This window comes from Mobula hypostoma, chromosome 6 (assembly GCF_963921235.1).
Source record: "Mobula hypostoma chromosome 6, sMobHyp1.1, whole genome shotgun sequence".
NCBI lineage: Eukaryota > Metazoa > Chordata > Chondrichthyes > Myliobatiformes > Myliobatidae > Mobula > Mobula hypostoma.
The window spans coordinates 180,055,155-180,070,632 of NC_086102.1; the positions used below are offsets into that span (position 1 = coordinate 180,055,155).

The 15,478-nt window shown below is 43.1% G+C and overlaps 1 protein-coding gene across 1 annotated transcript in view; it reads right to left on the reverse strand.

The window, feature by feature from the left end:
* Nucleotides 1–15,210, reverse strand: part of LOC134348640 (growth factor receptor-bound protein 14-like) — a 131,503-nt gene extending 116,293 nt beyond the window's left edge. The window contains exons 1-2 of the mRNA XM_063052338.1: nt 15,074–15,210; nt 835–1,213 (exon numbers count right to left, since the gene is read on the reverse strand). Coding sequence (XP_062908408.1) covers nt 835–1,213; nt 15,074–15,210 — 516 coding nt within the window. The remainder of the gene's footprint in view (nt 1–834; nt 1,214–15,073) is intronic.
* Between the last annotated feature and the right edge of the window lie 268 nt (nt 15,211–15,478).

The window sequence follows — 15,478 nt, forward strand, 5'->3', positions numbered from 1 at the left end:
GGAAAATAGGAATGCATAAGATAAAGCAGGGTAAAATAAAGTGCAAAATATTTAACACGTAAGTACTGAACTTGTGCCTTGGTCTCCAGTTTGATATTTAGTGTGATAGTCCCAGAAGATGCTTAAAAACATTGATTTAAGTTCATTTTTCAATGCTAGACTACAGTCAATTATTTAGAACTTAATTTGTCATGTAATTTTCCATGCAAAGATGTTTGTTAGATTGAAGGTTAAATGTCAAGTTTCATTTTACATGCAAATAGTTGAGAATTTTCTCTGCCTTTCATGAATAAGCTGAAATCTGTCACTGGATGGACACTGCAGAAGTAGATTGTGTTATTACAACTTCTGTATTTCCACAATTAACTGCCCATGCTCTCCTAAAGTTACTGACTACACTCAAATTGTAGTACCTCTATTTGTTCTCTCAAATTAAATACTATTCAGCTCTGCTCACAAGTAGGAACTAAAATCCAAAGAGTATGGTCTACTGAGGAATTTCAATTTGTACTTGGCCAAAACAAAATCTTTCAGACAATTTAAGTAACAAAAAAGGTAAAACATTATACATTGTCACAAATATGAAATGTACTGGTTTTGGTTTTAAAACTCACACCAACTTCTAAATGTGTGACTTACATTTGTGTCATTTTAAGCAGGTATTTACTTCATAGCCACACTCCAAGCCTCAATGTAACAAGAATATAATCCTACGGCCAACACTGGCAGAGAGGGACTAAAGTCTACCTTGACAGCCTGAAATTTTGATTAACTATTCAAACATCAAATACAAAACAATCAAGGCAACATCCAAAAGAACTAGATTGTACTCACCGAAGTACTGGGTTTTGGTGCAGACAAGGAACTTTTGGGACGTACTGAAGGATGTACTGCAGAAGGGCTTGGAATGGATGATGCAGATTGTGTTCCAGCACTGGATGGTGATGCTGCAGCTTTAGCACTGGTTGGTGAAATTGCCATTTTAGCACCCTCTTTAGCACTGGATGGTGAAACTGCACCTTTTGCTCCGGATGGTGAAATTACCATTTTAGCACCCTCTTTAGCACTGGATGGTGAAACTGCACCTTTTGCTCTGGACGGTGAAATTGCCATTTTCGCACCCTCTTTCGCACCAGATGGTGAAACTGTTGCTTTAGCACCTTCTTTTGCACTGGACATTGCCGCTGCTGTCTCAGGACCCTCTTTTTCACTCCTATGTCAAGAAAATCGCAGTTCCATACAAGTTTACACAAACTCAATACAAAAAGCCACATTAGGCAGCAATATCCAAGTGATTAACCTCAAATTTAAATATGACAGTCCTTCAAAACTGAAATCCTATATTGTCGAGATTTAGAGGGATTGAAAGGTATCTTCAAACTTAATAAATCAGCTATCCTTTAATATAAAGCACAAGGCAAAATGAATGTCAAGGCATGTGGAAAATTGGAAATAAAAATTAAATCCTTGAAATACTCAGCAGGTGACACATTGAAGAGTGTTAACATTTCAACTCAATGACTATAGTCAGAACCCTTACAGGTATTGTACAAGTTGAAATTTTTGTTTGTATTTGTTTGGATAATTTTGCTACCTAATTAAAAAAGCTGGCTTTTTTTCCAGATCAAATTTGGAGCCCATACAGCCTTTCTGCAGCTACTAGTCTTATGTATAATGTTATTATCTCCACCACTGCAAAAACATTTTGGCATTGCAGAATGTGCAAGCTTCATTAGCCTCCTACATTGAAACCATTTTAGCAAAGTGTCCCAGCTCAACATGACTCATCATGTTAAATCATCAGCAACGAAGATTTAACATCCAAATGACTTCTCTCAACCATTTCAGAACCTTTTGAATCCTTTAGTTCACTTGAAGGACATGTAAGTGTAACACAGAAATAAAGCAAAATTCCTGCTTGAAACCAAATACTTAAATGACATGCATTTCCTACCATGTGGCACAGCTAAAGCAACAAGCAGTACAGAATTCAACAACTTCACTTGATACTTTGAACAGCTTTGACCATTTGATCTGCATTTAAAACATGGAGGATGTTCTGACCAGACACACACGAGTTAGGCTGCTCTAGCATCCAGACTGCCTCTGTCTCCAAACCAGAAATTTCAGCACCATCCCCCACAACCTAAAATACTTCTACTACAATCACTTGCATTTCCTTTAGAAAAGAAAATCTCCAATTCTAAATCAGGTGCACTGCAGGATAGCCAAAGAGCAAGCCCCTTTGGACAGTCAAGTTCAACCTGAAGTTTGTCGTTCAACTGTACACATGTATACCCCTAAACAAAACAATGTTCCCCTGAACCAAGCTGCACACAATACTCTTACCTCATAACTGAATTACCACCTGTAACTTAAGATACATTTGTGACAAGTTAAAAAGCAAACGGTATAACACTACAGGTGCTTCTGTGCGGTGAGACCTGGGTGGTGGCTGAGTGTCCAGTAATCTCGGGGCCTGGAGAAGCAAGTTGCTTCTCATCCCAACAGTCCTTGTGTTAATGCTAGTGCCTCCTGTCTGATGGAGAAGGTCAAAGAGATTTGAGGGATCACTGGCAATGCCAAGGGCCTGCATATGCAGTGCTCCTGATAAATATCCAATGAGTGGAAGAGCGACCCCTGGTGAATCTCTCAGCAGTCCTTGCAATCCTTTGAAGGGACATGCAGTCAGGTGCCTTGCAATTCCTGTATAGGTGTCCCCCACTTTGAACGTTGGCTTTACGAAACCTCACTGTTACCAAAGACCTACATTAGTTACCCGTTTTCGCTAACAGAAGGCGTTTTCACTATTACGAAAAAAGGCAGCGCACGCCCCAAGCAGCCAAGCTCCTCCCCCGGAACTGCATTCTAGCTAGCATTGTTTAAACACCTGTCTGTGAGCATCTGTGCTTTACCTCGATTTATTTTGAGCATCCATTAGCAAGATAAGTTCTAAGGTATTGGAAAAGCCTAAAAGAGTTCGTAAAGGTGTTACACTTAGCATAAAACTAGACATAATTAAGTGAGTTTGGCTTGTGGAAGTTGACAAAGATGTTGAAGAGGTTTTGGCATCCCATGACCAAGAACTGATAGATGAAGAGCTGATGCAATTGGAAAAGGAAAGAATAACAATCAAAACTGAATGCAGTAGCAAAGGGACTGAAAGTGAAGTCCTCCAGGAACCGAACGTGAAGCGACTGTATGAGATTTTCACTGCAATGATTGCAGAAAAGTACGACTTTAATTTTGAAAGGGTACGTAGGTTTAGGGCATATTTGCAGGATGGTTTGAGTGCTTACAAAGAACTGTATGATATAAAAATGCGCAAGGCTAAGCAGTCAAGCATACTGTCATTTATCAAGCCTTCCACATTAGCCACAGCAGATGATGAACCTCGACCTTTGACATCAAGGCAGGCAGACATAGAAGATGACCTACCTGCCCTGATAGAAACAGACAATGAGATGACACCCCAGTGTCCCACCACCCCAATCTCCGGGCTGCGGACCGATACATTACCGCAAAGTATGCAGTGGAGCAGTGGTAGCCCGGACACACCCAGCACATCTTTAAGAAAAAAGCCAAAATAAACAAACTAATTAATTAGGTGCCACCTGGCACGTAAATATCAGCCCAGATCAGAGGCAATTGCCTGATGGGCAGCACTTAATTAGCTTGTTTATTTTGGCTTTTTTCTTAAAGATGTGCTGGGTGCATCCCGGCTACTGCTGCACCACTGCATGCTTCGCCGATCGGTACCGGTCTGCGGCCTGGAGGTTGCGGACCACTGCACCACCCCAACCTCCGATGACTTGGCCTAACACTATCAGTGTGCTCGGCGCTATCTTCCCGATTCTGGTGAGTGATACTACACTGTACATACATTATTTCTACTTTATATAGGTTATGTATTTTTATGTGTTCTTTGGCATGATTTGGCAGCTTCATAGCTTAAAGGTTACTGGAGGGAGTGTTTCTGCCGACAGCACTTGAGCCCAGTGTTTCTGCTGAGCGTGCTTGCGTGAGATTTTCACTACAATCGACAGTGTGGCAATGATTGTAGAAAAGTATTTCTACTTTTTACAGGCTGTATATTTATCATATCATTCCTGCTTTTACTGTTATTTTAGGTTTTGTGTTATTTGGCATGATTCGGTAGGTTATTTTTTGGGTCTGCGAACACTCAAATTTTTCCCATGTAAATAAATGGTAATTTCTTCTTCACTTTACGACATTCCGGCTTACGAACCATTTCACAGGAGCGCTCTACCTTCGGATGGTGGGGGAAACCTGTACCAGATTGTGATGCAGCTGATGATCCTGTAAAAATAGTTTTTATAGAGCAGTGTAGGGGAGCCACACTTGCCTCATTCTCTTCAGGAAGTGGAGACTATGCTGTGATTTCTTGATCAAAGTGGTGTTCATGGACCAGGTGAGATCATGATGTGCACTCCAGGAAACTTCCATTCTCCCAGCTCTCTCCAGCCAAGCTGTGTTTGTGCATTTAGGAAGGCGCAGGCTGGCCGCATTCAGCTTTAGTCCTGTCTGCATTAGACTCAAGTTGTGCCAACACTACTCCAGCAGTTGCTCGTCTTCCTCTGTACAGCATCATCTCATTGATGGCGCCAACAGGTTTGCATCTTGGTCCCCCTGCAAGGCAGCTACACAAAACTCAAAGATGCCTAAACCCCAAGCCTCCAGTACAAATCAAATGACAGCCTTGCAAAACTGCCTTTGCCAAAATGAATGCCCAGATGTAGTGTGCACAAAGTAGTTTCAAGCTATAAACACAAGGTGGCCCTGGAAGTCAATTTTTACATTTTTTATTCTACCTGACAGAATGAGGCAGATTTTCAGTTAAAGTTATCGATGTCTGCTATGGCCACTTCATGTTCCAAGATTACAAAGATTCGCTTCTCAGGTTTCAACATGGTTTAATATTGCAATCCATTTTGTCCATAGTCAGTCTACGTGAGCATCAACTTCTTGTCCCATGACGCTGAGCACTGGTGCTCAATCAAATCTGCTGCTGTTCACACAGCTGACACATAACTGTCGCAGGATCCAGCTCAAACCCTGTCATGAAGCTCGCAAATGACAGTAGTTGGCCTCATCAGGAATGAAGACGAGACGGAGTATAGAGGAAGTGAAGCAACACACAAAAAATGGTGCAGCGTCAGGCAGCATCAAGGAAGAGTACAATCGACATTTCCCGCTGAAGGGATTCAGCCCGAAACGTCAACTGTACTCTTCCTAGATTTCTGGCCTGCTGAGTTCCTCGAGCATTTTGTGTGCTGCTCAGATTTCCAGCATCTGCAACATTCCTCAGATTTCCTTGTTCTTTTGTTTGATAGAGGAAGTGGAGTGGCTTGTGGTTTGGTGAGAGAACAACCCAAACCTGAACATGAAGATAAGGAAGTCATTGTGGACTTCAGGAAGGTGCAGACAAACCACCAACCACCCCAGCCCCTTCTGCAAATATATGGCTTCTCCATAGAGTTAAGTGCAGCAAGTTCTGGGAGTTCATGCTATAGATGACCTCACCTGGTTCCTAATACCCTGAACAAAGCACAGCAGCGCTTCCACATCCCAAGATAGAGGCAAGGCTCCCCACTTCCCCCATCTTAACTGTGTTCCACAGGAACACCATTGAGTGTCCTGACAAGTTGCATCTCCATCTGCTATAGGAGCAGCTGAACATTGGACTGGAAGTCCCTACAAAAGGTCTGAGAACTGCTGAGGGGGATCATTGGGGTTTCGAAAACAACCACTGGGGACATTTATCAGGAGTGGTGCACATGCAGGGCCCTTAGTATTCAGGATCCAACCCAGCATCCTCCGACACTCTACCATCAGGCAGGAGACTATCATGTCAGGATGAGAAAGTTTCTTCCTCAGGCCATTAGGCTTCTGAACTCCCCACTGCATCTTCCCTGGTTAATCTGTTCTGTACCTTACAATATTTATTAATGCATTTTGTTATTTATGAGAAATTCCCCTGTGGATTTTATACCTGCCTTCATAAGCTGTGTTGTGTGCTACTGTGCTTTACAGCCTGGTTTGGAGAAATACTGTCTTGTTTTTATATACAAGACATGGTTCTATACATTATATAGATGTACACTGTGTAGTTAAATGACAATAAAGTTGACTTATCCTAGCAATCAAGGGCTGCTTTACTTACATCACACTTAACTCACTGGTCCAACAGGCCAGTTTTCTGGCATTAGCTGAGAATCCTCAGCTGTAACAGTACTGGCATTGACCAATACCTCCAGAGAATGTTATCAGATATAATCACTATTTCTTTTTATTAAAAAAAAGGGGTATTTGATAGACACTCAAACAGGTAAAGCACAAAATTTCTGAAACGCTCGTTCGCTGCTGTCGTTACTGTGTGGTCAGGAATCTTTCGGAGGGAAGGCCTCAAAATCCCTGGCTTTGCCTGGGGATGGCGACCGAGATGGAGGTCGAATCGTTCGGATAGAGATGGTACTCAGTACTCTGTGTCGGAGAGCTGATCAGAGCTCGAAGTTTTCGGACGACTCAGAATTGGACCGTGGTCGGGTATGGCAGGGAGAGTTTCTTGTCTTTCTCCCATCTGCGTGAGATGTGGGACATTTGAGAGACTTTGAACTTTACTGTGCTCACGGACTTCATCTAGTTATAGTATTGTTGCACTGTTGTAACTATATGTTATAATTATGTGGTTTTGTTAGTTTTTTTTCAGTCTTGGTCTGTCCTGTGTTTTGTGATATCACACTGGAGGAAATATTGTATCATTTCTTAATGCATGCATTACTAAATGACAATAAAAGAGGACTGTGTGTCTTCATAATCTAATGATAGTTTATTCAGCAAATGTAATTGAGATTAGAAAGTCACTGGTGCACCTGATGGGACAAAAGGGCCTACTTGTGTGCTGTGCAAAATAGACTTGAAGATGGACCCAAAATAGAATGATAGACCCCAGTCAGTTCAGATTGGCAACATCTCCACAATTACCATCAACACAGGTGCATTACAGGGTGGTGTGTTTTGCCCCCTGCTCTACTTGCTTCACACCTATGACTAAGCATAGTTCCAATTCCATATTCACATTTGCTGATGACACCACTTGCGGCCAAATCAAACGTGATGAATCAGCATACAGGAAGGAGATTGAACATTTCACTGAGTGGTGTCATAACAACTCCTCACTCAATGTCAGCAAGACCAAGGAACTGATTATAGACTTCAGGAAAAGGATGAGGTCCATGAGCTGGTCCTCAGAGAGGGTTAGCAACTTCAAATTCCTTCATGTTACTATTTCAGAGGACCCATCCTGGACCAAGTGCAATTGTGAAGAAAGCAGAGCAGCACCCCCTACTTAAGAGCCCACACAGAGTCAGAACATCTAAAACTGAAAACTTCCACAGGTCAACTGGAGTGTATATTGATTGGCTGCATCACAACCTGGTATGGATTGAATGGAAAAAATATCTACAAAAGGTAATGAATTCAGCCTAGCACACAGGTAAAACTCTCCCTACTGCTGAGCACACCTACATGAAACGCATTTTAGGAACGCAACAGGAATCTCACCACCTAGGTCATTGTCTCCTCATCGCTGCCACCTAGTAGGAGATTGGACTTCAGGACTCACACCACCACATTCAAGAACAGTTACTACCCCTCAACTATCTGGCTCTTGAATAAAGAGGATAACAACACTCACTTGCCCCATCATTGAAATGCACCTACAACCAATAATCTCACTTTAAGGACTGTTATTATTTACTACTATTTATATTTGCATTTGTAGTTTGTCATCTTCAGCACTCTGGTTGTTCTTTCATTCATCCTGTTGTAGTTACTATTTTATGTTTGCTGAGTATGCCTGCAGGAAAATGAATTGCAGGGTTATACATGGTGACATACATGTACTTTAAATTCACTTGAACTTTTAAAAGTACAGCACAGAAGCAGGCCCCTTGGCCTGTAATCTGCACAAAACAATTTAAACTGCCATCTCTTATTTACCTGCACCCAGAGCACAGACCTCTATTTACCCATCAGCCATGTACCTATTCAAACTTTGAAATTGAGCTTGCATTCACTTGTGTTGGCAGCTCATTCCACACTAACAACTGAGTGAAGTTTTCTCCTCACATTTTCCTTAACATTTCACCTTTCACCCTTGACCTCTAGTTGTAGTCCCAATCCAATTTCAGTGGAAAATGCATTCTTGCATTTACCCCACCTATAACCACTCAGTTTCATATACCTCTATTCCTTCATGTGTAGAAGATTTAAAGTCCTAACCTATTCAGTCTTTCCTTATACCCAAGTCCCTCCAGTCCTGGCAACATCCTTTTAAGTCTTCTGTTCTTTCAACTTTAGTCAATACTTCCATGTAAATCACCTATTGTATTAACAGGATGAATTGTTGGAGTGCATAGATTTAAGGCAAAAGCAGTAGGATTTAAAGAGAGCCCAAGAGGAACTTGGCCTTCCCCCATGCCGCTGGGTGGCAGATATATGGATCCAGTTTCTAAAGGAAATTCAGAGTGTGGTCCAATTACAATTAAAAGACATTTAGATTGATGCATGATAGGAATACAAGCCAAACAGACAAAAATGGGACCAACTCAGACTGCTTGGTCAGCATAGAGGCATTGGGCTGAAGGACCTATCTAAATGCTGTACAACTCAAGACGACATTCAGATGTTATGGATAATTTTAAGACACTTGCAGTACTGGAGAGAGGGCAGTACTGGACCTGGTTCCAAGGATAGCAACTTTGCTCTACAAGCAACAGCCTAGCAGATGTGAACTATTTTTGAGTCCCACAAGATCTTATGGAAGCTTAATTTGAAGGGAGGATGTTCCCCATGGTTCAGGAGTTTATAATTAATGGTTACTCAAAATAAGGGTTGGTTACTTAGGACAGGATGGAGGAGAAATTTCTTTATTCAGTGATGAATCTTGGAAATTCTTTACTCCAGAGATGCAAGAGACTTGGGTGATTGAGCTTGGAGTAGAACAGGAAAACAAAGTTCAGATAAATCTATCAGAGTATGTGTCACCATATACAACCAAAATTCATTTTCTGAGGTAAAAAGATAGGAACTGACACCAGGTAGAAAATAGACACCTTGAATAGTGAACCAGGTCAAGTCAGATGACAGATACACAAGACATAGGTCAGAATTAGGCCAATCGAGTCTGCTCCGCCATTCAATCATGGCTGATCCTCTTCCCCCAGCCCCATTCCCTGGTTTTCTCCCCATAAACTTTGATGCCGTGGCCAATCAAGAACCTAGCAATCTCCACCTTAAATACACCCAACACAACAACCTGGCCTCCACAGCTGCCTGTGGTAACAAATTCATCACCCTGCAGCCGAGAAATTCCTCCACATATTTTAAAAGCAAGCCCCTCTATCCCAAGGCTGTGCCTTTTTTCCTAGATGCCCCCAACATCCTTTCCAAATCTGTCTAGGCCTTTCAATATTTGAAAGGTTTCAATGAGATCCTCTCACATTCCAGTGGGTACAGACGCATCAAATGTTCACCATACGAGGAGCCTTTCATTCCCAGAATCATCCTTGTGAACCTCCTCTGAACCCTCTCCAATGCCAGCACATCTTTTTAGATTAGAATCTCAAAACTGTACACAATACTCAAGGTGAGGCTTCACCAGTGCTTTATAAAGCCCAGCATCACATCCCTGCTCTTGTATTCTAGACCTCTTGAAATGCAGGCCAAGATTTCATTTGCCTTCCTTATCACCAGCTCTACCTGCAAGTTAACCTCTAGGGTGTTCTGCACAAGAACTCCCAGGTTCCTTTGCATCTCAGGTTTTTGGATTTTCTCCCCGTTTAGAAAATGGTATGCACATTTATATCTACTACTAAAGAGCATGACCATGCATTTTCCAACATAGTATATCATTTGCCGCTTTTTTTTTTGCCCATTCTCCTAATCTGTCTAGGTCCTTCTGCAGGTTGGAGGAACAACACCTTATATTCCATCTGGGTAGCCTCCAACCTGATGGCATGAACATTGACTTCTCTAACTTCCGTTGATGTCCCACCTCCCCCTCATACCCCATTTTTTTTTATAAACACACATTTTCTCCCTCTGTCCCTCACTATACTCCTTGCCCATCCTCTGGGCTTCCTCCTCCCCCCCCTTTTCCTTCTCCCTGGGCCTCCCATCCTCTCATATCCCTTTCGCCAATCAACTGTCCAGCTCTTGGCTCCATCCCTCCACCTCCTGTCTTCTCCTACCATTTTGGATCTCCCCCTCCCAAATCTCTTACTAGCTCTTCTTTCAGTTAGTCCTGACGAAGGGTCTCAGCCCAAAACGTCGACTGTACATCTTCCTATAGATGCTGCCTGGCCTGCTGCGTTCACCAGCAACTTTTGTGTTCCTTCTGCAGCCTACCTGTTTCTTCAACACTACCTGCCCCTCCACCAATCTTCATATCATCTGCAAACTTGGCATCAAAGCCATCTAGTCCGTCATCTAAATCATTGATGTACAGCATAAAAAGCAATCCCAACATCGACCCCTGCAGAACACCACTAGTCACTGGCAGCCAACCAGAACAGGATCCTTTTATTCCCACGTGGCCAATCTCCAATTCTTCAAGTTAAGATGCTTTTGATCCTGACTTCCAGAGCACATATAGGAGTCAAAAATCAAGCACGACACAATAAATAGGAGCAACACAGGAGCAGGAGTCGGCCATCTGGACCGACGAGCCTGCTCCGCCATTCAGTAAGATCATGGCTAATCTGGCCATGGACTCATCTCCACTCATCTGCCTTTTCCTCGTAATCCTCAATTTCCCCAACAATACAAAAATCTATCCAATGTTGTCTTAAATATATTTACTGAGGTAGACTTCACTGCTTCATTGGGCAGAGAATTCGGATTCACCACTCTGGGAAATCAGTTCCTCCTCATCTCCCTCCCAAATCCTCTTAACTGAAACTGAGGCCATGTCCCCTAGTTCTTGTCTCACCTACTAGTGGAAACATCTTTCCTGCCTGTATTCTACCCCTTTCACAATTTTCCATGTTTCTACAAGATCTCCTCATTCTTCTGAATTCCCGCATGTATAGTCCCAGGTAACTCAATCCCTCCTGTCTAACCCCTTTATCTCTGGAATCAACCTGGTGAACCCCCTCTGCATTGCTTCCAAAGCCAATACACCTTCCTCAGGAGGCCAAAACTGCAAGCAGTACTCCACATCCGGCCTAGTACCCTCTGCAGTTGCAGCACAAATTCAATTCCTCGAGCAATGAAGGCCAACATTCCATTTGCCTTCTTGATAGCCCACCGCACCTGTAAACCAACCTTTTGAGATTCACGCATAAGCTCTATCAAGTCCCTCTGCACAGCACTATGCTGCAATTTCTTTTCCACCAATTTGATCTTCCATTTTTCCTTCCAAAGTGGATGACCTCACTCACCATCATACTCATCTGCCAGATCCTTGTCCACTCACTAAACTAGTCTCTCTGCAGATTCTCCACAATCTTCTGCATAATTTGCTTTTCCACTCAGTTTAGTGGCATCAGCAAACTTCAATACACTACACTCAGTCCTCTCTTCCAGATTGTTAGTGTATATCGTGAACAGTTGCTGGCCCAGCATCGAGCCCTGCGACACACCACTGGTTGCCAACCCGAGAAACACCCATGGATCCTAACTCAGCTTTCTACCAGAAAGTCAATCCTCTGTCCATGTCAATGCAGCATTCTCATCTATGCATCCTTACCTTATGGATGTCCAAGTAAATAATGTCCACCTGTTCCCCTCTATCCACTGTGCTCATTACATCCGCAAGTTTGTCAGACAGGACCTGCCTTTGCTGAATCCATGCTGCGTCTGCCTGATGGATTCATTTCTTTCCAGATGCCTCATTTCGCCTTTAATGATAGCTTCAAGCATTTCCCCAGCTACAGATTTTAAACTAACTGCCCTATAGTTACCTGCCCTACATTCCACCCCCCCCAAAAAAGTGGCATGACATTCACCACCTTCCAATCCACTGGGACCTGCCCAGAGTGCAGAGAATTTTGGTAAATCTGCAAAGCCTGTAGAATTTCTGCCATTTCTTTCAGTACCCTGTGATGCATTCCATCAAGGCCATCTCCAAGACCACTAGTTTGCTCAGCACTACCCCTCTAGCAATAGAGGGGTTTATTAGTTTATTGCCTGTGCCGTCATAATGTTATTATTTGGTGGCCAACAGACACTCCCACCAGTGGATTCCCCCCGCCTTCACTATTCCTAATCTCTACCCAGATGGATTCAACATTCTGCTCCTTTGATCTTGTATCGCCATTCATCGTCACCCTGATCTTATCTTTAATTAAGAGTATTACCCCACCTCCCTTACCTTCCTGCCTATCCTTCCATATTACCTGATACCCTTGGATATTTAATTCCCAATTCTCTCCACACTGCAAACACATTTCTCTAATGATCATTAAATCATACCCCTTCGTATTGATTTGTGCCACAGGTTCACTGACCTTGTTTCGAATACTCTGGGCATTCAAATAAAGTTCCCTGACACTCATTGTGCTTTTAAAAACTTATAAATCCTTTTTACATTTTGCACTTGATTTTTCTTCACTCCACTTATCTTTTGCTTTCTTTATTTTTATCCACTTTTACTTTATCCATATTTCTCTAATCTCCCCCACTATTTAGCTTAAAGCCCTACCCACGGCCCAAGTTACGCGATTTGCTGGATCCAGGTCCCATCACAGTTCAGGTGGAGCCCATCCCATTGGTACAGCTCCCTCCTTCCCCAATACTGGTGCCAATTTCCATGGATTCAAACCCATTTCTCCCACACCAATCCTTGAGCCATGCATTTAACTCTCAAGTTTCTTGACCCTATGCCAATTTGCACATGGCTGAGATAGTAATCCAGAAATGACCTCCTTTTTGATTCTGCTTTTTAAAATTTAGTCCCTAGTTGCTCAAATTCCAGCAGAACCTCTTTCCTTGTTCTACCCATGTCATTGGTACTCACATGGACCATGACAACTGGATCTATCCCCTCCCACTGCAAATTCTTCTGCAGGTCAGATAACCATGTCCCAAACCCAGCACCAAGCAGACAACAGCCTTCGGGATATTCTATCCTCATGATAGAACTACCTATTCCCCCAACTATACTAACCCAATTGCCACTAGATTTCTCGTCTCCTCCCTCTTGAATGTCTCCCTCAGCTACGGTGCTACAGTTAGCTTGCTCATTCTCCCTAAAATCCCCACTCTCATCCACACAGGGAGCAAGAATCTGACCTGTTGGACAAACTCAAGAACTGAGGCTCCTCCAGCACGCCTGGATCCCACCACCCACCTCACTCGCAGTCACACCTGCATGTCCCTGACCACAGACTGGATTTGAGGCAGCTAATCTAATGGGCGTGACTACCTCCTGAACCGGAGAACCCAGGTAACTCTCCCCTTCCCTGATGTGCCGCAGCGTTTGAAGCCCAGATTCCAGGTCATCAACTTTGAGCCCGAGTTCCTCGAGCAGCCACCACTTGCTGCAGATGTGGTCACCAGAAACCACAGTGGGGTCCACCAGCTCCCACATCATTCAGCTCCAGCACAATTGCCTGACGTTGCAGCATCACTTTATTTAATTAGCTGTAATTTAGTGACCAGTCGACCAGCACAAAAGCCTTACCTGCGGCTCAAGAGGCTTTGGCAAGGAACAAGTTCCCACTGCTATAGTGGTCCACTCACACAACGGCCGTGCGGCTTTGACCCTGCTTTACTTTTATTTGCTCCTGCTAATAAATAGTGAATTGATTGTTCCGTCACTAATGTGCTGAGCCCTGCTTGAAAAAATCGTAGATTTGCTTTCAACCGCAAAGACTGGCATTGCCTATGCTGAGCTCTTTATGCCTTCATTGTTACTCTCAGGCATTTTAAAATCTACCTTTGATCATTACTTGTCCTGATCTCTCCCTTGCAACAAGTGTCAATTTCTCTGTTTGGCAACTCCCTCAAGTACATTTAAGCATCACAAACTAGTCCGACTTTGGGGAAAAACAAAGCCAGGAAAGGTTTTTACTAAATTTAAAGTCTGCTCCTCTGAAATGCCTCTTTCACCATCTTTGATTCATTTCCATATAACAATTACAGTACGGAAACAGGCCATCTCAGCCCTTCTAGTCCGTGCCGAACGCTTACTCTCACCTAGTCCCACTGACCTGCACTCAGCTCATAACCCTCCATTCCTTTCCTGTCCATATATCTATCCAATTTAACTTTAAAGGACAACATCGAACCTGCTTCAACCACTTCTGCTGGAAGCTTGTTCCACAGAGCTACCACTCTGAGTAAAGAAGTCCCCCCTCAAATTACCCCTAAACTTTTACCCTTTAACTCTCAACTCATGTCCTCTTGTTTGAGTCTCCTCAACTCTCAATGGAAAAATTGGGTTCTCTTTGAGTGCAGTTAAAGTTCTCTTGAAATGGAGTGAAGTGAGGGAGAAAATACTGAGAAACTTCCAACCAGTAGTTAAATTCAATAAAACAGCAAGCCTCATAGCTCCACATACAATTATTCAAAAGCAGCTTTTTGCAAAAGTAAAATAAAGGCATCCATTAGTCTTGCGAGACCATGGCTCTGCATCTGGAAAGTCTTCACTCTCCAGGGCGCAGGCCTGGGTAAGGTTGTATGGAAGACCAGCAGTTGCCCATGCTGCAAGTCTCCCCTCTTCACGACACCAATGTTGTCCAAGGGAAGGGCATTAGGACCCATACAGCTTGGCACCAGTGTCGTAGTAGCGCAATGTGTGATTAAGTGCCTTGCTCAAGGACACAACACGTTCCCTCGGCTGGGGCTCGAACTCACGACCTTCAGGTTGCTAGTCCAATGCCTTAACCACTTGGCCACGTACACACACATCGTATCCACAAGTAAAATTAAGACTTCCTCAAATATCAGTGACACAAAGTGCTGTTTTAGCAGTTAATGTGGTCCATTCAAAGCTCAATTTACCATTATAAATTGGAAAAAAAAATCAAATATCTAACTAGTATACCTGCTTTGCTGGGACTGAATGCTTGGTGCTGCTTGAGTTGGGTCTAGATTGACTGGATCACTTGCAGCGCTGATATCTTGAGCTGAACTTATTTCCAATTTCTCCAATTCTTTCAATCCTTCTGGTGAAGTTTCCATTTTTTTCCCCCAAAGGGCCTCTGGATCCAGATTATCATTCAACTGCAGGGAACAAATTTCATTCACTCAGATAATGCCATAGTTAACTGGCCCCTGCAAACATCACTGCTGCGCATACAATCCCAGTTCAGTTCTGCAGCTACTAGGTGTTAAAGCTATCCACCACAATGTTAAGTGCTCTCTTTACATCAAACCTTCAGCAGTTGCCTTAGTTGCATGAGGTCTGGGCATTTAAAAATACTTAAACACTAGAAAGTCTGCAGATGCC